Below are 27,357 nucleotides of genomic sequence, written 5' to 3'. Positions count from 1 at the left end.
TGAAAATTGTTTCAAATTCATAACATGCTTTGGTACATGTGTAAACACATACTTCGTTAAACCCACTTTCATTAGAAACATAAATTATACAGGGTGTGTAAACAGTTTGACTGTCTCAAAATTCAAAGTCACTAAACTGAGACTTGGAATACTTTTGTTAATGACTTATTCTCAAATAACCATTAATTTATAATTTATTTTTAATGTAGTTGTTTGTCCATTTTTGTGTACAAGCTGTATTTGTTTAGTCTTAATGTGTGAAGTCCAAACCATTGTCACTAAGTATTATATAAAAAAGAAAAAAAGTAACACATTGTGAAAAATGTGTGAAATAAAAAGAAGCAGAGCCAAAACAGTAAGATACTTTGTGTTGTCCGATTTTATCCTTATGACTTTATTTATTGAAAATTCTCCAAAGGTTTTTAAGAGATGCAGAAAATTGTACCACACAACATTGTGGTTGGAACTTCCCATGTATAGACCACTTGACATATGACATCATTGCCCGGCAGTATGCGCGCAAATTATGTCAATTTCCATTGTTCTTTGCCCTGCAGTATGCATCGTAGTTTGCTCAGGGCACGTGCATTTTAAATCGCCCACCACATTTCATATAGTACAAGAAAGCCATTGAACAGTGTAGCGGTTCGTTCCAGCATATCGATAGATGAATCCCTCGCCTTTGTTGATAAACAGTGATGTCAAGTGGTCTATAGGATGTCCCCATCGGATGTCAACTGGTGGCTTGACTGAACATAATATCCTCCAACAACACCCCCGCACCCCCCTTCATTTTTCATATGAAGAGTTCAGATGCAAAAAACGATATATCCATTTTACCTGTTTTGAGATATGTGATGCAATCAAGCAAAATCAGTCGGAACTCGGAATTAAATATTGAATTTTCAGTTTCTTAAAGGATAGTAAAAATCATTTGCAAAGCTGCATTTTGCAGAAAACCGCATTGAAATTGAACAACCAGTTCCAAATATATGAGCAATTAAAGAGCTTCCAAAACAAGAGGAAACAAAAGGAAATATTGCCTTTGTTTGGTTATATCTCAAAATCAATATCTCCGAGTTCCGACTGATTTTGCTTGATCGCATCACATATAAGGGTCATTCCATAGGAAATCAAGAACACAACACGCAAAAATAATTAATGTGACAACAAATGTGAATTTAGGGGGGCTAAACTTGCCAGTTTACAAAACATTACATTTTTTCTTGCATATTTAATGACCCCGTGACACAACACGCAATTACAGAATTTTTTTATTTTTTGACAAATTGGGCATGCAGTTAGTGTGTATACAAAGTTTCAGACCCCTCTCTCTTTTTATAAAGAAGGCACAGACTCCCAAAGATGACATTTATTTAAAAGGCAACTTTTGGGTCCAAATTTAGACCCCCTACTCCAACTTTAAATGGCTGCCACAGAAAATCCGTAAGAGCTACAGACCTCAAATTTGCAGCTTTTAAATATTTTTACAGGTACAATATATGACTAAAATATAAAGCAAATCGGAGGGGGTCAGGTGGGGCGCCTCCTTGATTTCATACGGATTGACCCATAAGTCAATGTAACTCATGATATGATCATAAGAAAATATGTGCTGTTTTTGATCATTTCAAAAATAGTACATCGTATGTTTTAAAGCATGGTGTCATTTAAAAGCTAGTCGCTGTTGGTCGCTATCACGTAGTAAGTTTGAAGATGGCGTTTATTGGCTTTTACCTTTGAACTCTTCATATTTTGGCAAATGCTGAAAATTGCAATTGTTGACGTTCATCACATTTACTGGTAATGATAAACATACTGGCAATGATACACATGTGACATCAAGAGGATTGAGTCTAATGTCACTAATATTGATTTTGAGTTTTATATTCTTGTGGTTTACTTTGTTTTGAAAGTTAGAGAATCACTCATAACTTTATATATACAGAAGTTCAATTTAAAGAAGTTTGGACCGTATTTGAGCATTTTTAAATCAAAATTTGAAAATACCACTATACTGGTTTCATACTTTCCTGCCGCTTGCTGCTTTGCCGCTCTGAAGATGATTTTGCTTAACTGCGCAGTCGCACCAGAAACGCTAGCGGTGACCAGCGGCAAGCCGATATATTGAGCACTCCACCGCTTTGCCCACGCGGCAGCACTGCTGGAAGTTGAATTTAAGTTAACTCGGAGCTCTGACGATGAGAACAAAATACAATTTTGGAGTGGTGCTTAGCAGCAACAGTGGCTTTCAGAGTCATGTTGCTGCCACTCAGTGGTGTGCCACTCCGCTTGGGAACAAGTGCAAGTGGTATGATGAAGTGTCACACTGCTCAGCGGCAGAAAGCATGAAACCAGCATTAGACTCATTCCTCTTGACAGTGTCACACATTAGCTTGTGCTTTGGTCTTGTTCCAGAAAATATTTGTGACATTCTATATATGATGATAAGGCTCCAACGTCAAATCTTGATGAAACATTGTGAACAAATACAGGCTGCCTGTAAGAAAAAGAAAAAACAAGACCTATTATTATAATAAATATTAAGAAAATAAAAAACATAGAAGATATTTTTTAAATCATAATTGTCTACTTGACCTTTTGGGCGTCCTATGAGGATTAATCAACCAAAGAACTGAGTAAAATTTTCAGTTGTACCCTCAAATATTTGATATGCTCAAACGAAATGAGTTAATATAAAATATTTCAAGATTTGGAATAGTCCCTTACAAATCGTCGGTCGCAACACATAATGGCGTAAAGTGATTTTCAAAATTTTCCGTTTCACATAGTGGCGTATAAGTTTAGAGCTACAACTCTGGCGGAAATTGGTTGCCACACCAGCACGTTCTGGTGTTAAAAGCACGCAATCGAAGCTAAATATGTGATAGTTCCGTATTATTTTGTATAATAGTTGCAAATGCACATTCAGATTACACTTGCCCCTTCCCCACCCCCCATTTTCCAATGTTGGGAGACTCTAATGTAGAAATGATGACGATTTTGTCCAAATCAACATTGCAATAGGGGAGCGGGGAAGGATGTTGGCCAATTAACGCTCAGGTGTGGCAACCTTTTTCGCCAAGGTTGTCTCTGCCGAATGCAAAATATTTCATCTAAATTTCGTTTTTGTCTCATAACTCAAAAACGGAATGTCGTATGATCTTCATATTGCACACGATTTGGGAGTAGATAATATTCTTTTGAATCATAATAAAATTGTTGACAAAGTACTTGGTTTATTTAGTTTATTTAGGGAGTGGTCCCTCAAATCACCATTTATGCTAAATTACACACATTTTTGTAATTACGGCTCTAAACTGCATGATTTTCTGTTAAATATCAGTAACGGAAAATCGTATCAAGTTGCTGCTACACACTGGTTTTTAGTGCATACTTTCCGTTTTATCCATGTTAAAATTAAGCGTAAATAACTTTTTTCATATCATTTTCACGCGGACCGCCTATGTATATTATTAATTATTAAGATGCCAAAATAATGCAAAATGTGTCAAAAAACCTTCTCATTTGCCATTACATGCTGTCTACTGAATATAGTACACGAAAATTTCATCATTTTTGAATGATGATGAAATAGCGCGAAGTTTAACTATTAGGCCAACAATAATACGAAGGATTAAGAGAGGAAAAATATTAATTTTAACAAAACTAACAGCGGGGTTCGAACCCGTGGCCTGTAGTTTAGAAGTCGGCGCCTTTACCGACGAGCCACGGAGATGTGAATGAATTCCAAGCCATATCTAATATATTAATGTATTGTTAGTTTAAAATTATGCAATGCATATGGTATCAAATTGACCTGAAACGTCTCCAATACACATAATTTCATCGATTTACAACGATTATATATGTTGGCAATGTATTTAGGGTTATAAAAATAAACTTGGAATTTTGATTCACCACCTTTCACCACGTTGGACAAATCTTAAATAAAGAAAATAATCTAAATTTCTTTTAATTTGTTTGTGTCGACCGTCCATCATCAACCTCATGTGCAATGGGTTACTGATCTTTTAATGCATTTGTATGACATGTTAATTCTACTATGAGGTTATAACATCTCTGTATTAGGTTAAACCAACCAGAACGGCATAACAATTGAAATTGTAGGTGAATGAGAATTAAATCACCTGTTTTAGTGTACATATACGCATTGCATAATTTTAAATTAACATTAATACATTAGAAATGCTCACGAATTCAACAACTTCTTCTTGGCTCAGCGGTTAAGTCGCCGCCTTGAAATCTGTAGATCAGCGAGATCAGGGGTTCGAATCCGTCTGATGACTTTTCTATGATTATAATTTTCCTCTTCTGATCCTTGCTATTATTATTATTAGGTCTAATAATTAAACTTCACGCTATTTCGTCATCATTAAAATAGTCGTCATTACATGCGTGTACTATCTTCAGTAGACAGCATGTAATGGCGATTGATATTTTTCACATATTTTGCATTATTTTGGCATCTTTATAAATAATAGGACACATAGACCAAGCCATGTATAAATTACATGAAAACAATTATATTTAGTACAGAGTACATAAACAGGCTAAGACTCTGTGAAAATTGCACATGAATCCGGCATTCCGTTCTAAAGATATGAACGAAAAACGTAATTTCAGATGATTTTTTATATGTTAGAGACAACTCTGGCGGAAATTGCTGCCACACCAGCACGCTCTGGTGTTAAAAGCACGCAATTGAAGCTAAATATGTGATAGTTCCGTATTATTTTGTATAATAGTTGCAAATGCACATTCAGATTACACTTGCCCCTTCCCACCCCCCATTTTCCAATGTTGGGAGACTGTAATGTAGAAATGATGACGATTTTGTCCAAATCAACATTGCAATAGGGGTGGCAACCTTTTTCGCCAAGGTTGTAGCTTTTATCCTATAATAGTTAGTCCTTGTCAACTAGTCAAGATACAATTTAATAGGTTAAACCTTCAACTCGGGGCACTGAGAGATAACCATGGAGGAGTATCGACTCTGTTACTAGTAGCATATCTTTCAAATAAGTTTTGATCGGAAATGTATTTTGTCCTTCACATACGCCACTATGTGTTGCGACCGACGAAATGCTATGTTGTGATGCAAACCCCATGCAAATTGAAATTCTGTTTTCAAAGTTATATCACGGTGACTACCAATAATTCCTAGTGAGGGAAATAAACTTTGGATTTGAATGTGTTTATTGGGCGATTCCAGTTGAAATCCATACAACCCTATGGAAGACATCAATCTTCTCGGTCACCCATTCTACTCCTGTCGTCCATAGGGGGCATAAGGATTTCAGCTGGAATAGCCTGTTGTCATAGTTTTTCCATAATGGCGATGACTGTAAACTGCCCTTTTGTATTATACTGAATGTACAAGGCTAATCAAGTTGAAATCCATACACCCCTATGGAAGGCATTCCTCCTGTTTAGTGAAGGCTCCCATTTACTCATCAAGCGGGGACCCGCGCAAAGCGCAGGTGTCCCGCTAGTTGTATTCAATCTATGATTGCAGACATAAACAGGTGATGAGTGCAAGCGCGATATATTTAAATAATTTTACCTATTGTTATGGTAGTTAATCCGATTTATCACATCACTTCGCCAGCATGACTGGGCAATATTGTCAGTTTTTTTGGGGCAGTGAAAAACGTTTTCGCTATGGTTACTACCTGTACTTGACAAATCGCGCAAGGCACTTCACAGGTTATGTAGGGATGGTTTATAGAAATATAGTATTCAGCAGTATGCACAAATCATTGAAGAGGTAAGTGCATGAAAAACACGACACATGGCAGCTACTGCAGATAGGGCCTCATTGTGCTAAACTGTTGATATTTACCTTGAGAATAAGTAATGCACAAAATGCCCTGTTGCATCACGATTCTTTAATGGTCCATCCTGATACAGAAAAATGAATAACAAAGATAAATGTAAGATTTTCTTCTTTCTTCATACACATTATTATACATTCTTATTCAATGAGTGCGTCTTGTAAAGAATTCACATAATTTGATTGGTTTTCTGGTGTATAATATCTCACAATAGTTGATAGTGATATTAGTCAGGGCGCGCGCCGCCATGCAACGGTGGCACGCTTGTTGCTCCTCAATGATCGCGCGATAATGCGTTCGCGTAATACACGTCTTGCGCAGAACTAAGAACGCGATTCGTGGCTTAGATGTTCGTGATGGTTTCGTTCATTTAAAACAACGGGATGTCCTCACAAAAGTAACTTTATTTTTTCTGAAAAAGGCAGTTTTTCTCGCAAAAATTACATTAAAACTGAATAAGAATGAGAATAAAAGATAGGATTTTGTCTTTTGCCTATCTAATATCGTGTCCTAATGGATGGGGTGGCCAATATTTTTATCGTAGTGGCTGCGCCGCATCCACTACTCAAAATATTGGCCAGCCCATCCATTATGACACGATATTGATAGGCAAAAGACAAAATCTATCTTTATTCTCTAAAAGTTAAAATTATACATTTTACATGTGTTTAAATGCTGATGAAAAAAGTGTAAATCTAAAACAAAGGGATATTGACAAAAAGAGCCAACTACCATTTCTCACATGCATTATTAAAATTATGTGTATTACATCAACATTTATTTTAGATCCTCTATCTTTGACAAACAGAATGGATGCCACAAAAATAAACATTTGTTACATTTTTAATGAAAACACCGTCAACATTCATTGAAATTACAAGCAATTACATACAATGTAAAAAATGATAAATGCCTTTAAGGGCTGGGGTATGAACGTTTGGACAGTATTTATTTTGGGACATCAGAGCACATCAGACATATCGAATTGCATTCTGAATACGAAGAATGTCATTCTGATATCAAATAATTTTGATTTTTGAAATTGCAATTTAATACACATTTTATGGCAAATCATTAAAATTGATATTTTTGATATTTAACAGTACTTGAAGTAAACTTTATAAATCTGATGATTTATACTTAAAGTGTATGTAGGTGGGATGAAAAGTCGACGATCAATTGAAAATTTTGACCTTTTCAGATTGAAGATATGGATTTTTTCCCCAAAACACCAACAAAAATTAGGTCTTTTGGGAAAAAAAATCCATATCTTCAATATGAAAGGTCAAAATTTTCAATTGGTCACGGCTTTTCCTCCCTGCTACATACACTTTAAGAATATATCATTAGATTTATATAATTTACTTCGAGGACTGTTATATATCAAAATTTGAAAAATATCAAATTTTTATAATTTGTCATAAAATTTGTATTATATTGTGATTTTCAAAAATGAAAATTATTTGATATCAGAAAGACATGCTTCAGATTCAGAATGCAATTCGATAGGTCCGAGGTGCTCTCATGTCCCACAAAAATACTGTCGAAACGCAATAAACGCCATTTTAGATCCCTTAAGTAAGTCATATCTGAAAAAGGTGCATAATAATTTTGAATGTTGATAATTTTTCATAAAAAACAATGCTGTAGTTCAACAAAATAGAAACTAAAACCCATAGAACAAATGTCAGAGCTAATGGCCCTCTATAATGCCATGTTGATTTTGCCGCAATTCAACTAACATATTTGACCCCTTTTCAAGCTAAAAGTACATTGAAAGGGGATGCTTGACAAGATTATTAATTAGATTGAATCCTAACATATACTTAAGCGCATTTTGTGATCCACAGCATCATCCCCCCCCCCCATTTTTTTTAAAAAGTTGAGATTTTTATCTCCCTGGCAACCTCTGGCTACCTAATATTTATGTACAAAAAGATTCTTGCAGATTAATTCGCTTAGCAAAGATATCGTGAAATTTGAATTTCGTTCTGGTATACCAGAACGAAATTACAACACATTGTCTATGGAGCAGTGTAATACACATATTCATGCATAACTCGCAAATACAAAATCGGAATCACCTGACATTTTGGAAATAAGCTTTTTTCGTGGATATCTACTGAAAAATGTCATAAAAAGAGGATGCATGCTAGGATCACGAAATACTCCTTTATTAACTATTACCTTATTTTCTTGTAGAAAATTCCTGATTAATGGTAGGCTATGCTTTGAAAAAATATAGAAACATGGGCACTGAAAGAGGAAACACACTACATTACATTAGCTATAATAAAGCTTGAAGATACTAGTTCACATCTGCCGCCACCTGTCATCACACTGACCTTTTTAATCTCTATTCTTGGTTTACTGACTACATACCATCATACATATTCTTGTTTTATATTGCTTCTAAATCCATATTCTTGTTTTATGTTGCTTTTACATGTACATCCCTATTTTATGACCTTTTATATCCATACACTTGTTTATTTCATATGAATACACACATGTATATTTGAATAATACTTTTGAATCCTTGATAACTATATTAATATTACATTAATAATTATATACATTTTAACCAACATCACTTACTGAAGTTCTTGACTTTGTGATTTCTGGTCCTGGTTTTTCCAAAAATGCAGTTACTCTACAACTAACTGGATCTATCTCTAGAATACCAAATCTTGATGTTTCTGTTAGAACAAAAATTAAAAAAAACATGAAAAGCAATATAAAGTGAAAATAACAACAAATGATAAATTATGATACAACATCATCATGGTATGCAGAGTGCAGTGAGCCTTTGCGCGCCCATAAAACGATATGAAGTAGTCAACCAATTATCATCCGTCTGTTCAAACCTGTTTTTAACAGTGAATGTAATATATTCTTACCTTCTTCTGTACAGCGCTATCCAAACACTAAACTTGCCTCTGTCTCTTCTCATTTATGCTCCTTGAATTCATACCTTCTTCTGTACATTGACATCCGAGCACTAAACTTGCCTTTGCCTCTTCTCATTTAAACTCCTTGAATTCTTACCTTTCTCTGCTCCTTGAATTTTTACCATCTTTTGTAAGTTGACATCTGAGCACTAAACTTCCCTGCCTCCTCTCATTTATGCTCCTTGAATTCTTACTTTCTTCTGTACATTGACATCTGAGCACTAAACTTGCCTCTGCTTCTCATTTATGCTCCTTGAATTCTTACCTTCTTCTGTACATTGACATCCAAGCACTTAACTTGTCTCTGCCTCTTCTGATTTATGCTCCTTAAATGCTTACCTTCTTCTGTACATTGACATCCAAGCACTTAACTTGTCTCTGCCTCTTCTGATTTATACTCCTTGAATTCTTACCTTCTTCTGTACATTGACATCCAAGCACTAAACTTGCCTCTGCCTCTTCTCATTTATGCTCCTTGTATTCTTACCTTCTTCTGTACATTGACATCAGAGCATTAAACTTGCCTCTGCCTCTTCTCATTTATGCTCCTTGAATGCTTACCTTCTTCTGTACATTGACATCCAAGCACTTAACTTGTCTCTGCCTCTTCTGATTTATGCTCCTTGAATGCTTACCTTCTTCTGTACATTGACATCCAAGCACTAAACTTGCCTCTGCTTCTCATTTATGCTCCTTGAATGCTTACCTTCTTCTGTACATTGACATCCAAGCACTAAACTTGTCTCTGCCTCTTCTCATTTATGCTCCTTGAATTCTTACCTTCTTCTGTACATTGACATACAAGCACTAAACTTGCCTCTGCCTCTTTTGATTTATGCTCCTTGAATTCTTACCTTCTTCTGTACATTGACATCCAAGCACTAAACTAGCCTCTGCCTCTTTTGATTTATGCTCCTTGAATTCTTACCTTCTTCTGTACATTGACACCCAAGCACTAAACTTGCCTCTGCCTCTTTTGATTTATGCTCCTTGAATTCTGTAAGTATGTTGGCTAACTTGAAATCACCATAGAAAAGAGTGTCTCTATAAAAGAAATGCACAAATACAAAATACTGACATTGAATAATTTGATAATGATATTTACAGTAAAGTTATTTATGATGCAATCAAGCCAAATGAGTCATTTGTCAGACATAGGTGGTGGGGGTGGAGGGGACACATCCCCCTATATTTTTCCATGGGGGACATCCCCTAAAAATCCTTATAGGAGCTTCATTTTTCACACACCAAATGTCTGATAAAACCGGCACAAAATATGCTCGCCCCTTTTAATGCTTCCGCCACCACTGTTACAGAATACACACTGATTCATCTTTAATCAATTTAGTATGATTTGCTAGTCTCTCTTTGAAAGTAGTGATTGTTTGGGTGAAGAAGTTTTGGTCGGGTGACAATCATTTTATAGACAGTGGCCATCCAATAGGCAATAAGCTTTTGATGTCTTTATTATGTTGATGGCGAAGTAAAACTTCAAAATATGATCTCACATGGACTGGTACTTAGTATTCTGGAACACCCTGTATATCACACTTACCCTCCTATTACCATTATGTCATCCTGAATATTTCCTTCTTCAACCACCAAATTAATACCACCTACAGCTCCTATTCTGTTCTGCAATGTAAGGATTATGAAATATATTTGTCATACATTGTATATCATTCATTTTGTTATCTAGGTAACTTAAAAATGAAGATGGAAAAATGAGATTGAACATACAAATAGCTTGCAACAGTGAGGCCGAGTGCATTTTTTTTACATTTTTCAAATATCTAATAGCGAATAGGATGAAGTTCATCTCTGATTAAAAAGTAAAACATAGATCTTTGTATTTTTATTAAAATGTATACATTTCAAGGTTACAATCTTGTCAAAAATCTTGTATTTTTCAATTGGTGTGCCTAGGGCCATCTTAATTTAATAGCTTGTATCCCCCATGTGCATTAGTAACATTGCCCACTTTTTGCATGTTATTCCCACTGGATTGAGTAAATTTCAGTCTTTTTTCCAAATCCACCACACAAAAATATCATGTCTGACATCGTGAGATGTCAAAATAGCCTAAATCGTTAATCTCAATAAAATTCTTCATCTTGACCACAGTAAAACCTCCTTCACAGATAAGAAGGTGGTCAATTCTTGTCAAAAAGCTCATCCCCAATAAAAAAAAATCAAAGTAAAAAAAAACCTTTAAAAAAACCGCATTCTGCATTAGGTTTTCAACTTGGGAAGGGCTTTAAGCTGGCCTAGTAATAATATCAATCTTAAAAAGAAACATAAAATCCAATGTCATTTTTTTCAAAACTTTATTTTCCATTTGCCTTACTTCATTTGATGTAGTTCCATCAGAGATGAGTGTTACACCGGGCCAATCTTTAAGCCAGTGCTCAAACTGCTTCAAGTAGAAATCATTACACTGTAAGAAAAATATATGACATACTGTAAATCAACCATTCAAACTTAATGATCAATGATTTATAGCAGGAGTGACCTGTGCACAATATTTACATGCAACATAAGTTTTCACATCTCACCACCCCCCACACACACACCTTTTAGGTCTACAATCCCACTGCCTAAATGTATAGACCATGGCTTATATTCTCAACTATAATGTGAGCCACAAATATTCACAGATCAGAGAAATCACACTTTTTTTCTTACAATCTCCAATCAGCCCATGTACATCTCCATCATCACTTCAAATGGTCCTACTTACCAAAACAAATGTTTGGTCGACAAAATCAACCGATTCCAAAACCTTCATCCAATGAGATATGAGTGGTAGATGGCCAATAGGAAGCAATGCTTTAGGCATGCCCAATAGGTGTTTGTAAGGTCCATTATGGTCACTCTGTAAGTCTCTCTGTAGTCGTGTACCATACCCACCTGCTAAAATGATGGCTTTCATTGTACATCTATAGTACCTGCACTGCAGGGTACCTGTGAAAAAGATTTTTGATATAAAATGGCTAGGTTATCCAATATGATTGTATACCGCATTATTTCTAATAAATGCCCTGATAAAATAAACACCTTATTTAAAAAAAAATAAAAGTGACCAAAAATGCCATAGGGACTATCATCCCAGGACGATACAAAGGTTGGGCCAACTTTGTAATAGTTGGCGCTGTTGGGACAATGTTGTTTTGCCCATACATTGGGCCAACATCGGTTCAATATCAGAATAAAAGTGTTGCTGTCGACATCATAAATATTGTCATTCTTCTTTCTTCTTCCTATATACCTGCTGTACCGGTACCTTAATGATTGTCACATGGACTTCACATGCACCACAGTTTACATATGCACAATCCTGGTGCCTAGGATTGATTGCAGATATCAAAACTTAGGATGGTCTCACTTCCTTTTTCGAATAGCTCCATCAAATGACACATAGCATGCACAGCTAACAGGAATGACTCATGAGACATACACTATATATCTGCAGTGCACGTTCTAAGCACTTTTTAAGAATTGGGGTGAGAAGAAATTTTATATACATACAAATTTTAATGCGGTAGCGGAAATTTCATTTGAATGAACACAGCTGCTAACAGCGTGACGATCGTCCATGTACACTGTATGATGAACACCTAAGTGTGTTCAATGCAGAAGTGAATCCAACCATAAGTACAGATATTAAATCAAATACTGGAACTTTAATACGTTTCGTTAACACATTGTTTCATCCAAAACAACATCAGGTGACTAAATAGGTCGAATGGTCATGTGAGAAATGGCGATCAATTCCTTTCAGTGCCTGGTCCCACGCGTGCAAGAGTTGAAAGCATAGTCCTCCTGTCCTGTTCAGCGACAGGCTTTTGACTCGATCTCTACCAGACAGCTTTGCGCAGTCCCCTTTTAGTCACATGATGATGACCAGTGGTTTTGGACGAAATGTGTTAACAAAATGTAAATTCCAGCATTCTGTCGGTCGGACATGCGGGCATGAACCGGCTGACAATAGCACTGGAGTGAAAACAACATTCGCATTCACTGAACTCTGGGGTGTATAACACGCTATCACACTATTGTGCCAGGTTCGACTCTCTGCAAATAAAAATATGTGATTAAGTTGTTTTCACGCCAATGCATGAATGATAAATTCACTTCGTTACGTGTTTAGAAGGGAATTGTTATCTCTTCGTAAGTGTGAGATCGATCAGTTAGTGTTATGCAAATGGGGTAGTGATGCGAGAAGTTTTTGTGTTGGGGTAATTTGGGTGTATCAGTCATTCGCGGTCACCACGCCACACGATTCATTTTTTTTTTTTCATTCGCGAGATAGTTGCGTGTGTGGCCGCACCTATACCATGATTAAAACATGTGTAACTTTAATGAACAAAACAAGAATTATTTAGACTGGTGCGTTTTATTGGTTTTCGGGTGGGTATGTATGCATTCGGGGCTAAGATGAGATTGGATGTGACATGGCCCCTGACCGAGAGAATTTAATTTAATTTAATTTAATTTCTGTACTTTTTAAACGAACTGAATGAATAATCTACACAAGATGAATCCAACCATGCTATTAAACTGACTTGTTATTGGTTAGTATTTTCATGGTGCTGTGTTCATTTAAATGACATTTCTACTGCAGCTTTAAAGGCTTAAGGGCTGGGGTATGAACGTTTGGACAGTATTTATTTTGGGACATTAGAGCACATCAGACATATCGAATTGCATTCTGAATACGAAGAATGTCATTCTGTTATCAAATAATTTTGGTTTTTTGAAATTTGCAATTTAATACACATTTTATGGCAAATCATTAAAATTGATATTTTTGATATTTAACAGTACTGAAGTAAACTTTATAAATCTGATGATTTATACTTAGCGTAATATGTAGGTGGGATGAAATGCCGACGATCAATTGAAAATTTTGACCTTTCGTATTGAAGATATGGATTTTTTTCCCCAAAACACAAAAAAAAATTAGGTCTTTTGGGAAAAAATCTATATCTTCAATATGAAAGGTCAAAATTTTCAATTGACCGTCGGCTTTTCCTCCCTGCTACATACACTTTAAGAATATATCATTAGATTTATATAATTTACTTCGAGGACTGTTATATATCAAAAATTTGAAAAATATCAAATTTTTATAATTTGTCATAAAATTAGTATTATATTGTGATTTTCAAAAAATGAAAATTATTTGATATCAGAAAGACATGCTTCGTATTCAGAATGCAATTCGATAGGTCTGAGGTGCTCTCATGCCCCTCAAAAAATACTGTCGAAACGCAATAAACGCTCAGTTTAGATCCCTTAATGTACGATTTCCTTCAAATTTTAAATTTGTCATTATATACTCAAAATGCTGAAATAAAACTATTAATAATGATCGGGAATGGTTTCTGCCCATTTTGAGCTGAAATAACGAGGTAACGTGAAAGAAACACTGCTTGTTATTTTGGCTGTTTAACACGCAGTTCTATGGGCGGACATAAAGTCATAATTTTGAATTATGACTTTATGTCGACCTTTGCTCTGTTTACAGTACAAACACAACACATTTGGCTGATTCCATTTAGGTGCAAGTTGTGACATGTGTAAACATTACAAATATGCAAAAAATCAGGTTTGAAAAAAATAACCAAATTCATATTATAAGATCGTACATTATGACTTTAAAGTTTTAAAGTTTTAAAGGGGTACTACACCCCTGGCCAATTTTGTGCCTATTTTTGCATTTTTCTCAAAAATTATAGCACATTGGTGACAGGTAAGATATGTATATTATAGGGGCAAGGACTACAACTACTGTATTGAAAATTCAGCAACTCAAAGCAAGTAGTTATTGATTTATTGATCAAATATTGGTTTTCCCTCATTTTTGACAGTAACTCCACAACTGTTGTCTGTGCTGAAATGAAATTTCCAGTGCAGTAGTTGTATGCTCTGCCCCTATAATATACATATCTTACTTGTTCCCAATGCGCTATAAGTTTTGAGAAGAATGCAAAAATAGGCACAAAATTGGGCAGGGGTGTAGTACCCCCTTAAGCTTATCATTGATAAGCTTAAGTTCTCAAGTAGTAGACCAGTGAATATCAGTATTTTACACAATAAATATATTAATTATTAATACCTTTTTACTTTTACAATGAGTGGATAACACCGGCTCTTTCTGTCGTTCTTTCTTTCATGCACAACCTGAGATTGAAAAGATTTAAACCCGGAGAATTTATTTGTCTATTTGTTTGTCAAAACACAAAAACAGCTGTCAACGAAAAACATTGATGCGCCTGTGTATGTACAGCGCGTTGGCTCTTACGGCGGCGCTGTGTTGTTATTTTCAGCATGTAACCAGAGAAAATAAAGGTAGAGAAGCGACACTCTCTGCAAACTGCCTATACCGTGCTATACAGCGGTTGAAGACAGGCGTCACGTCCGAATTGACCTACCTTGACCTATAATTTATGAGGAGAATCACATTTTTGTACCGCTCACAAAACAAAGAGTATATTAAAGTCCGCCCACCGCTGTCTGTGAAGCTGTCAATCATTCTAATGAACAAATGAAACAAGCTCTGGCATTCTGACAATGACGTAATCCTAATTATAAATTAGAGAATCACATTGTACATGTACTGTCTGCTGTACTAGATGTCTTCCAACAAGTGCCGGAGTGTCACGGGCCTGATGTAACCAATTAAACATCAGACAAAAACATGAACATATTACATACGATGATTAAAAGTCAGAAATAAAGCTCTTTTTCGGCAATTTGTGAGAGCAGATTGAAGGTTTTCAAGGTAAAATTAATTCCGTTTAGAATCAGACGTCGCTACAGAAGTTATTCAGCAGAAAGTGGGTCACAAAAATCGTAGAAAGAGGTAAGCTTATAAAATTAAAAAGTCAAGAAATTAATCTTGTCAAAAAATTGAATTTTATTATTTTCAAGAGATCAATACAAAAGATTACTCGAGAAATCTAGCTTCGAATTTGCACATAATAGTTACTTAGTTGGCAGAGTCCCTTGTGACCGGACATACGAATCAGCCGTAAAGTTGGCCCCCGGTCAATTTTGTTTTATTTTGTGTTTAGCAAATAGATATTATCATATATAGGTATCCCAGGCAAACGTTATAACACATTTGCTAGTCAGTGACATTCACCGAGACCGGGGCCCAAACACAATGCATATTTACATAGAAATTTGATTTTTTTTTCGAGAACAGGTCGGTGAAGGAAACCTACATAAATATGTTTTCTATACTTCACTTGACCCATGAATATATGATTTTTTATGGTGATAATCAAGTCGCACATGGAATTTTAGAGGATTTTGATAGCAGTTCCATTAAAAAAGCTGCTATCGCCATGAGACTAAGATCTAGAAACACCCCTAAATGCCGTTTTGGGGAATTTTGCTAGCAGAATCTTTTTGATGAAAGTCAATCTTTGACAAGATGTGACAAAAATGTTTTCAGTTTTGGCTTTCTTTACTCAAGGGCATTAATTTGATATGTAAAATGATGCAGTTTGATGGCAAATTTGAATTCACCTAGCATACCTATAATCATAACTAAGGGGCTGTGCAATAATTATGAGTCCCTCCCCCCACCCGGGGGTAAAATTTCCGAACGGCCTGCCAAAAATCGCTTCCCCCACCAGCTCTCGGCCTGCCAAAAATCGCTTGCCCCCCTCGGCCCACCAAAAATCTTTGCCCCCCCTTTACACATGCGAAATTTTTGGGATCCCAATTTGCAAACCTTAAATGGTCTAGATATATGTTGCGAATTGCGAGTGCAGCGAACAGGAAAATTTGCATATTAAAGCGTTTCCGTACTGTTTTCCTAAAAAAGCCTTTTTAAAGCGTTTATTTAAAATCGCCCCATGAATGTGTGCCAAAAATCGCTTGCCCCCCCTCTCGGGTGTCCAAAAATTGCTCCCCCCCCTTTCGGCTCGCCAAAAATTTCTTGCCCCCCCAATTTTACCCTCCCCCAAGCTTGTAACTATTGCACAGCCCCTTCAAGCTTTAAAATGGTATATCATTTGACTTAAAGCCATATTATAACATTTGCTGAGGAGGACGCCCTCTCTGAATTTTTTTAATTCTTTTTTTTACACGATTATATTGTACTTTATAAAAAACCAATATACCCTGCAAAAATCAAGACTATAGGTGCTGAATCCGGCGTTTTATTATTACGATGGAATTATTAGTCGAACGCATACACGACGCAAAATGGCTTGTGCCCCCCCATCAGACCGGTGCCCCCCCTCCCAATCATGGTCGGTGCCCCCAATGTGATGACCCACGCTACGCCACTGCTGTGTCTCTTTTTCCACATTGCTTGTAATAAATATCATATAGTCATAATTTGCGGTCATTTCAAATCATCCCCAAGTCAACGAGGTTCAGGAATGTCCTCTCATTGTTAGTTGTTAGTTATACATACATGTATGTACCTAGACAAAATACAATGCTTTGTAACCCACCACTTGAACAGGATTTAACCAAAGCAAACAAAGACTAGAACTATCTATAGAAATAGGTAGAAGATTATTATCCTCTTCAGCAATAGGATTATTGATTGGTTTAAACGCTATCAAAGGAGAAACATGTTGCGCCAAATTGAGGTACCTATGAATACGACCTTCACGCACGCGCACATTTAGTGATTTTACACTGTAACTCAGAATACAATTGGTTGACTTTAAGGTGGTACTACACCCCTTGCCAATTTTGTTCCTATTTTTACATTTTTCTCAAAAATTATAGCGCATTGGTGACAAGTAAGATATGTATATTATAGGGGCAAGGACTACAACTACTGCACTGAAAATTTTATTTCAGCACAGACAACAGTTGTGGAGTTACAGTCAAAAATGAGGGAAAACCAATATTTGATCAGTAAATCAATAACTACTTGTCTTGAGTCACTGAAATTCCATAGTAACTGGATTCCTTGCCCCTATAATATACATAACTTTTGTTACCAGTGTTTTATTAGTTTTTGAGAAAAATGCAAAAATAGTCAAAAATGTATCAAGGGGTGTAGTACCACCTTAATACGGCTCATTAGTAGTGTACATTTTAGTAGATCGGCAGTGACATTTTTTGTAAAGACAAGTGTGAAGTGAAAGCATGTATTATGATGTTAAAAATATTGTTGAGCATCAGCATGATGTAATTAAGTTATTTTGATGCGGTCAACTGTATCTTTTGATAATTTAGGCAAAGGTTGCCTATTTTTCAACAGTCTAAAATTTAGTTGAAGTGCAATTTGAGTCAACATTTTTGATGCAATCACTCATCGCAATCAGCCGTGTTTACTTCCACTGCTTTACAACTAGGTGTCATGCTTTTTTTGCTAGCTCAAAACTCAATCTAGCCTTGAATATGAAGCTATCGGTGCGCAAATTCAAAGCTAGACTTTTTGACCAGGTAAACGGCTGTAATAGTATATTCAAGTACTTCCCCGTCCCTCACAAAACAAAATGTCAAAACAAATTTGAAAAGTGATATTTGACAAAATGTACAAAACCTTTCTAGTTTCTACTTGATTGCAGCAGGGTGCATGCAGTGAGCCTCTTTCATCGAATATCACTTTAACTTTACGGGGATAAGGAATATGATTTTAAGGAGGCGCAGAGGTAGGGTCTCTACCTAGCAATCGGAGGGTTGCGAGTTAGAGCCCTCGTGGTGTCATCGTATTGTGCACTTGGGCAAGGATGCTAAAATCACAAAATACCCAGGCCTTAAGGTAAAAAGCCTAAATTGCAGCAGGGTGCAATGAGCCTCTTTTGTCGAATACGATGCAATCTTTTAAAAACTGATATTCGATGAAATCTGGGGAAAGGAATTTGTAACAGCTAGACAACTGGGGTAATTGCCTCTGCAATGCTTACAAAAAACTTCCAATCAAAAAAAGGTAAACAAGCCTTTCTGCTATTGCAGCAAGGTGCAGTGCAGTGTGCCTCTTTCGCTGAATATCACTTTTGAAAAGTAATATTCAAAGATATTACTTGGTTAAACCCTCTCAACTTTATTGCTGCAGGGTTCAGTGTAATATGTATATCTTTCTGTCATGATGTATACACATCATCAATTCATCATTATTTACATTTTGCCCATTGTTTTCTGGAATTAATAGACTACTCTCCATTAGTGAAGAATGGAATATCCCCTACAGAATATCCTGCTGGGGTTGAATATCCTGACGGGTACTTACCGGACCCAACCATTCCTGTAGAAGGGTATGTTGGTGAGGAAGGGGCTGCATCAGTACCAGTTGTTGAAGAATATGTTGAGGGTAAGTTAAAGGTTTCAGTGATGTGGAGACATTCCGCTGCTCTATCTAAATTTGGTTAATTTAAGATCATGACAGTCTAATGCTGTAAAACAAGTTTGCTAACATTTTTGTTGGACCAATTTTGACCAAAAACTGACATTCTTGGATTGATTGAGATCGTTAGGGAACAACCCAAGAGATTCATGACAACTAGTTTCATAGCTGACCTCATCCCTTTCTGTCTGTAACAAAGCTGGAAAGGGATCAAAATAACATTAAAAGGGATCAAAATAACATCAATAATGTTTTTGAAGTGAATATAGGAGAAAGGTAATCAACTTTTTATAGGACATCATTGATCTTTTTGGTTGTCCCCTAATAATCCATTCAATAGGCACTTGAAATGTTTGTACTTACCCAATGTTTTCCTATCTACAGGAGTTCCTGATCAGATGACAGGTCCTTTACCACCTGATGGATCCTACAGGGAATTACACAGTCTCATGGTAGATGGTGGTGATCGCTTTGGGGTTTCAGCTGTCTTATTTGACCAGCAGGAAGAACTGTTCTGGATGGGGAATCAGGGAGTAGGTTTTTAGTGTTTTTAAGTTTTAAGTATCTGCTCATCAAGCATACAAAATGTATTAACAACCATGTCAGTCATACCGCAGTAATTTCTTGTTATAAATCCTACCATTTTCACACTGAATGCCATCATATATGCAGGTTACGTTCATGCATTGATGAAACAAAATGGTTCATTCCCTAAGCAAACAGTGTTCTAGGTAAAAATATTTGTCTGCCTCTGCCTCCACATATGGAACTCCCTTCCTATTCAAATCTGTAAATCTCAGCAGAGTCTTAGCCAGAAATCAGAAACCACCTGTCAAATCTATACCAAAATTTGACCCTCAAATATAAAACAACTTATCTATACCCATGGAAGGGTCACTGGGTTCAAATTTGTCCTGATTTGGCATTTACATGTCACTTTGAATTAGTCCCAAGTTCATACCCTTAAAATCATCTGTTTTAGAGTTATCACATCTGTAAAATCCATTAAATCTACCCGTCTAAAATTAGATTAGCCTTAAAGAAGGGCAGACGTATGGCTGGCTAAGACCTTGAATCTCAGTCTATCATAAGTTCTGAAAACCAACTAGAAACATACTTGTTCTGATAAATTTTAGCTCAGCTATTTGTATTTTTTTATCATGAAATATATTTGAGCTAGTAGCTTAGTTTTGTTAGGAGGCAAAAATTGTTAACAAGGATTACCAAGCCTGCTAACTAATCACATTTACGCTGAAAATGTTCTTGTATTTGTACATGGATGCATTTAAGCTTCCATATTTGACATTGTCATAAAGTAGAACAAAATCCATATACTAAACCAATTTAGGTTACCCCCTCCTTTAAGGGATATCCTTTTACTATAATGTTAACTTATATTTCAGTGCATTGCCATTTATAGAATTTCATCTTTTTTTTCTAGGGTCATATTACATCATATTATGGTCCTCAGATGCAGAAGTACACATCATTCCAAGTGCATGCTACAAATGAGGTACGCCAGATTGCAACCTTTGAAGGCGGTGTACTTTCTCTGACTAGCAACAGTCTGCGATGCAATGCCAGGCAAGGAATGCGAATATTTGATCACAAGTAAGTGATGAAAGATCATTTATTATGATCCATATTGTGCTGCAACAAGTTTTAATAGCTATTTATAAGCTGTTCCAATTGAAATCTATACATCCCATATGGAAGACATGACCTTAGTCTCCCACACAGAGGGTGAATTTCAAATGTGGTTACCTGAATGGACGAGTCCATTTAAAATCTACACTCCTTGTGTGAAGAATTAAGGTCATATTTCAACTGGAATAGCCTAATGTACATATCAATATGTGTGACAATGGGTCAGAGAGGAGCATAACCTAGCCCATATCATGGTGTGTACACTCAAATATTGAGACAAATAAAGCTGACACACAAGAGGTATAGTATTGCGATTCCAAGGCTTAATATAAGGTGTTTCATTTCCCGCCCCAACAATATTTGTTAAAAGTACATTCAACAATGAACTTGCAAACATACAAACAGTCCACTTTAAAAAAAACCCACCACAAATTATTATATATAGCGCAATTATAGTTTGATCAGCTCGTAATCGGTGGGAATTGTTAGGCTTTTACAACTACGCTCTAAAGTAGACCGATGTCAAGAGTAATATAGTTGACCTGTTTGGTATATTCTGCTTGTGAAAGAAATTGGACAAAGTGTAGGACTTGAATTGATAATTTGTGATGCTTTTGGCCAGATGTCACTTAAGACAATTCTCATAATAAAATATTGATATTAATCCGCGCGGTGATAAGGCCCGCCAATTAAAGCTGATCAAACTATATGTAAGATCATTGCGCTTTACAGAAAGTCACTGACCACTTTGGCCTAAGATACACTTTAGCATCATTCAGGGATGCAACTCTATACAGGTGCAGAGCTCTATTCAGCTTACATATAATAACCATCACAGCCAGAATCAGCTCCCTGAGTTCAGTACAGGTTGGTTGGGATAATATGTGAAAGCAATTTTTGAATATACAACGCTGCACTGGTACGTTCATGCAGTACTTCTGCATTGAACCATATCATGCTGATCACCCGCACCTGTAAGATTAGTATTGTATTCAATCTATGATTGCAGATATATACAGGTGATGAGTGCAACCAAAATTGTTTTCACCTATTGCTGTGGTAGTTAATCCGTTTTATTGCGTTACTTCGCCAGCGTATAAGCAGTAAGTTCCTTGGACTTTCTAATTATAAAGTTGGTGTGGACTTGTAAATTTCTAAGCAACTTCTTTTCTGTTTTCGTTCACAGAGGAGAGGATGTACATGACATGCAATGCATGCTGGTATATAACCAAACAGACCTATTGATGGGAGGTCATCATACCAAGATGTTGGAATTAGATCTGTCTACAGGAGAAAAGAAAGGAGAGTATGAGGTGGAAGATCCTGGTCTTGCCATACTCAGAACTAACAACAGGTTCCTGTATTGTGGAGATACTAGTGGAAAGGTAGGGCCACATCCATTTAAACTAGCAATCGTAGTACAAATACATCGGATTGTGCATATTGTGTCAGTACCATTACAGCAGGTTCCAGCCAGAGCAAAGAGTTGCTATTCAGTGCAACATAAGGTATATTGCTGATAGTGATCGATAGGCAAAAGTGATGCATGCTGAGAAGGAAAAGGGCTCAAATTCACGATCTCAGGTGACAAATTCTATAGCTTTTGAGCCCTTTTCATTCCCAGCATTCATCATGTTTGCCCATCGATCGCTATCAGCAATATACCTTATGGGACGATAGTGACAAAAATTCTCAATTAACAGCTCATCCAGATCTTGCAATTGAGGTATTTCTTGTCAGTATCAACCCATATTGCACTGAACTGTAAATCAGTACAGGGAAGAAATGCATTTTGGGAAGTGTAAGATTTCTTCTTTGGGTACCAGCGGAAAAAGTGTTAGGTTTACGTTGGTAATAAGGGAAAAAAACAGTGAATTTTGAGTCACCCCACTTAAATATATCATACATTACTCAAAATGAACATCATTTTACATTGAATTCTATTTTTACAAATGGCAATTGCTGTGGCTATATCTGGGATGCAACGTCAACCAGAATCAGAGAATTGACTTATGCAATGATTCTGTTAAATGTGGTTTGTGATAAATGTCAAATAGGCTCTTTAACTTTTCTATCGATTTGTATTCTTTTCCAGGTTCGCTTGCGTGATCCGAACACGATGAAGGTAGAACATACATTAGATGCCCATTCATCTACGTTGTCAGATTTTGATGTTCATGGTAATCAGTTAGTTACATGTGGCTTCGGAGAAAGGCAAGTCTTACTATTGCAAAAAGCTGTTCTATTTGAACCCATACAGCAGACCTTCCATGAATCCTTGAAAAGGGGACCTTTTCACTAACCACTGTTTTGGATAAAAAGATCATTTTGTATTTTGATTCTCGCAAACTAAGTTTAGGCGAATTGTTGTGTTTTGATTCTCGCAAACTAAGTTTAGGCGAATTGTTGTGAGAATGAATTATCTGGTTCTCACTGGATTTACAACCTTGTTCTACCCCAAACGGTGACATGCAGGAGTTGCAGGTCGATTGTGCCATTAGCCTACCCTTAGCATAGGTTTTGAGACCCTAAATGCGGTCCCACTGTCCAGATGTTGGGTGAAACCCATACCATTTCCTGTAAATTTTTGCTTAGGGATGACAACACAATAGAGAGCTAGCGATTTCCAAATGTCCATATCATATGCCTGTGCATCTATTCAAAATCATGTCACATTAGAGTGATTTTGAATAGATTCATGGGTGTATGATACATACGTTTGGAAATCGCAAGCTCTCTAATGTGTTTGAATCGCCTACCCTGGGCATCTAGTAAAATTTTATTCACAAAATCGCCCATGTCTTGAAAAGTAATTATTCCTGTCCTATTCACTTGCTTCTGCTATCATCTTATAAATATGATGTATTGGTTTTGAGAAAGTAAAAATGTGACCGAGAATATTCCTAAGCTTTTTATGTGATTGTCGTGCGATCATTTCACAATTTGAAAAACTTGATTAACTAACATACAAAGAGTAATTAAATCCGTTGCTAATATCACAAATTATTTTCATATTTTAGCATTTACAATGAGAGAAAAGTCAATAGATAGTTTTTGTGTAACACCTTAGTAAAAATAAGATAATATATTGACAGACAACAGTAACCTGTCATCAAAATGTGAATTATGATTTAATTATAAGAATTATTTTACTGTTCTATCCGCTCACAGGTTAGGCAGCATGACAGTAGACCGTTACTTGATGGTTTACGATCTGCGTACCATGCGTCCTATGAATCCTTTACACATTCCAATAGCACCCATGTACTTGCGATACGTGCCGTCTTTCTCCAACAGAATAATTGTTGTTAGCCAGGTGAGTACACAACATGTAGCTTCCTGCTATGTGGGATTCCATGTACGAATGAAATATTGTATATCTCTGGCCCCTACCACATTTTGCATGCAAGCATATATGAATAGAATTAAACTGATAAAATATCAAAAAAGAATTAACTTCCTAAAAATGGGCATATTATGTTTTAATAAAAAAATAAGTGATACATTTGTCAGAATACAGAAAAAAAGCTGTTAATTGGATGTTGTTTATTAGCATGTTACCCCAAGACTCCACACTGTGCGATTAAATAAAAGGTTATTTATTGTCTAGAATATCATTTAATTTGATGGGGTGGGGGTTGGATGTTTAAATAGTTGTTTGTTTCAATGTTACAATATTGGCGCTGATTAAGATGCTGCCTGCAAATTGCATTGTGTCTGTTCAAGTGTGTTAATGTAAATTCTAGTAATTTGACCTGCGGGTCACCATTACAGTTTGAAATAAACTATTTAAAAATAAAATTTTATCTTGGTAACAGACTGGTCAGTTTCAGCTTCTTGACCCTGGTGGTTTGATGACACCGGAATCCATGATTTTATATGACACCAACATGATGGGTGATTGTATGCTGTCATTGGATGTATCTGGTACCTATCATGCAATAGGGTTTGGAGACTCAGGAGGTAAGTGAGATTCTGTGATTTTATATGACACCAACATGTCGGGTGATTGTATGCTGTCATTGGATGTATCTGGTACCTATCATGCAATAGGGTTTGGAGACTCAGGAGGTAAGTGAGATTCTGTGATTTTATACGACACCAACATGATGGGTGATTGTATGCTGTCATTGGATGTATCTGGTACCTATCATGCAATAGGGTTTGGAGACTCAGGAGGTAAGTGAGATTCTTTGATTTTATACGACACCAACATGATGGGTGATGTGATGCTGTCATTGGATGTATCTGGTACCTATCATGCAATAGGGTTTGGAGACTCAGGGGTAAGTGAGATTCTGTGATTTTATATGACACCAACATGATGGGTGATGTGATGCTGTCATTGGATGTATCTGGTACCTATCATGCAATAGGGTTTGGAGACTCAGGAGGTAAGTGAGATTCTGTGATTTTATACGACACCAACATGATGGGTGATTGTATGCTGTCATTGGATGTATCTGGTACCTATCATGCAATAGGGTTTGGAGACTCAGGAGGTAAGTGAGATTCTGTGATTTTATATGACACCAACATGATGGGTGATTGTATGCTGTCATTGGATGTATCTGGTACCTATCATGCAATAGGGTTTGGAGACTCAGGAGGTAAGTGAGATTCTGTGATTTTATATGACACCAACATGATGGGTGATTGTATGCTGTCATTGGATGTATCTGGTACCTATCATGCAATAGGGTTTGGAGACTCAGGGGTAAGTGAGATTCTGTGATTTTATATGACACCAACATGATGGGTGATTGTATGCTGTCATTGGATGTATCTGGTACCTATCATGCAATAGGGTTTGGAGACTCAGGAGGTAAGTGAGATTCTGTGATTTTATATGACACCAACATGTCGGGTGATTGTATGCTGTCATTGGATGTATCTGGTACCTATCATGCAATAGGGTTTGGAGACTCAGGAGGTAAGTGAGATTCTGTGATTTTATACGACACCAACATGATGGGTGATTGTATGCTGTCATTGGATGTATCTGGTACCTATCATGCAATAGGGTTTGGAGACTCAGGAGGTAAGTGAGATTCTGTGATTTTATACGACACCAACATGATGGGTGATGTGATGCTGTCATTGGATGTATCTGGTACCTATCATGCAATAGGGTTTGGAGACTCAGGGGGTAAGTGAGATTCTGTGATTTTATATGACACCAACATGATGGGTAGTGTGATGCTGTCATTGGATGTATCTGGTACCTATCATGCAATAGGGTTTGGAGACTCAGGAGGTAAGTGAGATTCTGTGATTTTATACGACACCAACATGATGGGTGATTGTATGCTGTCATTGGATGTATCTGGTACCTATCATGCAATAGGGTTTGGAGACTCAGGAGGTAAGTGAGATTCTGTGATTTTATATGACACCAACATGATGGGTGATTGTATGCTGTCATTGGATGTATCTGGTACCTATCATGCAATAGGGTTTGGAGACTCAGGAGGTAAGTGAGATTCTGTGATTTTATATGACACCAACATGATGGGTGATTGTATGCTGTCATTGGATGTATCTGGTACCTATCATGCAATAGGGTTTGGAGACTCAGGGGTAAGTGAGATTCTGTGATTTTATATGACACCAACATGATGGGTGATTGTATGCTGTCATTGGATGTATCTGGTACCTATCATGCAATAGGGTTTGGAGACTCAGGAGGTAAGTGAGATTCTGTGATTTTATATGACACCAACATGATGGGTGATTGTATGCTGTCATTGGATGTATCTGGTACCTATCATGCAATAGGGTTTGGAGACTCAGGGGGTAAGTGAGATTCTGTGATTTTATACGACACCAACATGATGGGTGATTGTATGCTGTCATTGGATGTATCTGGTACCTATCATGCAATAGGGTTTGGAGACTCAGGGGGTAAGTGAGATTCTGTGATTTTATATGACACCAACATGATGGGTGATTGTATGCTGTCATTGGATGTATCTGGTACCTATCATGCAATAGGGTTTGGAGACTGAGGGGGTAAGTGAGATTCAACACTAGATAAGATATGATTCAAAAGTACATAAATAAATTGAGTCACATGGATATTTATCGTATTACTGCAGTTTCTTTAACAATAAAAGGAAACTGCTCTAAAAAAGAAACTGCTCTAATGCAAAAAAATATCTTTTTTATCTGGCAATGAATATAGATCTAGTGATAGGAACAAATTCTTTCATAATAGTTGTGCCTTAATTTAACACGTTAATATAACAATTTGAACTGAAAAAAGATCATCTTTTTGTCTTAGGTTACACACATATGTGGGCAGATACAACTGATGTGACATATAATGCTATGTCAAGAGAGACGGAATTTGCGCACCCCGTAAGTACAAACTTTGATCATTATTGTCTATTCTATTGCCAATTCATGCACTGTGATAGATTTTCAATGTAAAGAGTTGGATGATGATGCGCCAGGGGGACATGGGTCAAGGAGAAATGGTCCCAATCAGAACTCTTGCCTCCACAGTAAAAACCTAAAATTACAAAAATGTTCACTTTTTTGCTGCAATTTTGCACAAAAATTGTTGATTTTG

At 36.5% G+C, this 27,357-nt stretch overlaps 2 protein-coding genes across 2 annotated transcripts in view; one reads left to right on the top strand and one right to left on the bottom strand.

Annotated features, from left to right (window-relative positions):
* Window positions 1–882: 882 nt before the first annotated feature.
* On the bottom strand, window positions 883–15,034 carry LOC140151427 (uncharacterized). The gene is made up of 9 exons (XM_072173763.1): window positions 14,931–15,034; window positions 11,550–11,757; window positions 11,157–11,246; window positions 10,365–10,444; window positions 9,738–9,853; window positions 8,457–8,557; window positions 8,046–8,114; window positions 5,867–5,925; window positions 883–2,500 (listed from the first exon to the last, which is right to left on the bottom strand). Exons 2-9 carry the CDS (start codon window positions 11,739–11,741, stop codon window positions 2,392–2,394), a joined length of 816 nt encoding a protein of 271 aa, XP_072029864.1. The 5' UTR covers window positions 11,742–11,757; window positions 14,931–15,034; the 3' UTR covers window positions 883–2,391.
* Window positions 15,035–18,422: 3,388 nt separating this feature from the next.
* LOC140150385 (PAN2-PAN3 deadenylation complex catalytic subunit PAN2-like) overlaps window positions 18,423–27,357 on the top strand; it is a 33,829-nt gene continuing 24,894 nt past the window's right edge. The window contains 9 exon segments of the mRNA XM_072172395.1: window positions 18,423–18,444; window positions 18,945–19,103; window positions 19,521–19,669; window positions 20,578–20,747; window positions 21,970–22,168; window positions 22,879–22,997; window positions 23,955–24,099; window positions 24,602–24,746; window positions 27,067–27,147. Of these exon segments, the coding sequence (XP_072028496.1) occupies window positions 18,423–18,444; window positions 18,945–19,103; window positions 19,521–19,669; window positions 20,578–20,747; window positions 21,970–22,168; window positions 22,879–22,997; window positions 23,955–24,099; window positions 24,602–24,746; window positions 27,067–27,147 (1,189 nt within the window).

Source organism: Amphiura filiformis, chromosome 4 (assembly GCF_039555335.1).
Source record: "Amphiura filiformis chromosome 4, Afil_fr2py, whole genome shotgun sequence".
NCBI classification, from domain to species: domain Eukaryota; kingdom Metazoa; phylum Echinodermata; class Ophiuroidea; order Amphilepidida; family Amphiuridae; genus Amphiura; species Amphiura filiformis.
The sequence above is the reverse complement of the archived record's forward strand: the minus strand, read 5'-3'. Positions and strand labels throughout refer to the sequence as shown.

Excerpts from the sequence above, each read along its gene's own strand:
- LOC140151427 (XM_072173763.1), bottom strand. The coding sequence starts at position 11,741 with ATGAAAGCCATCATTTTAGCAGGTGGGTATGGTACACGACTACAGAGA. Across the intron at positions 10,445-11,156 it reads ATGGAACTACATCAAATGAA|AACAGAATAGGAGCTGTAGG; the intron begins GTAAGGCAAATG and ends CTTACATTGCAG. Across the intron at positions 5,926-8,045 it reads ATTTTCTACAAGAAAATAAG|GATGGACCATTAAAGAATCG; the intron begins GTAATAGTTAAT and ends TTTCTGTATCAG.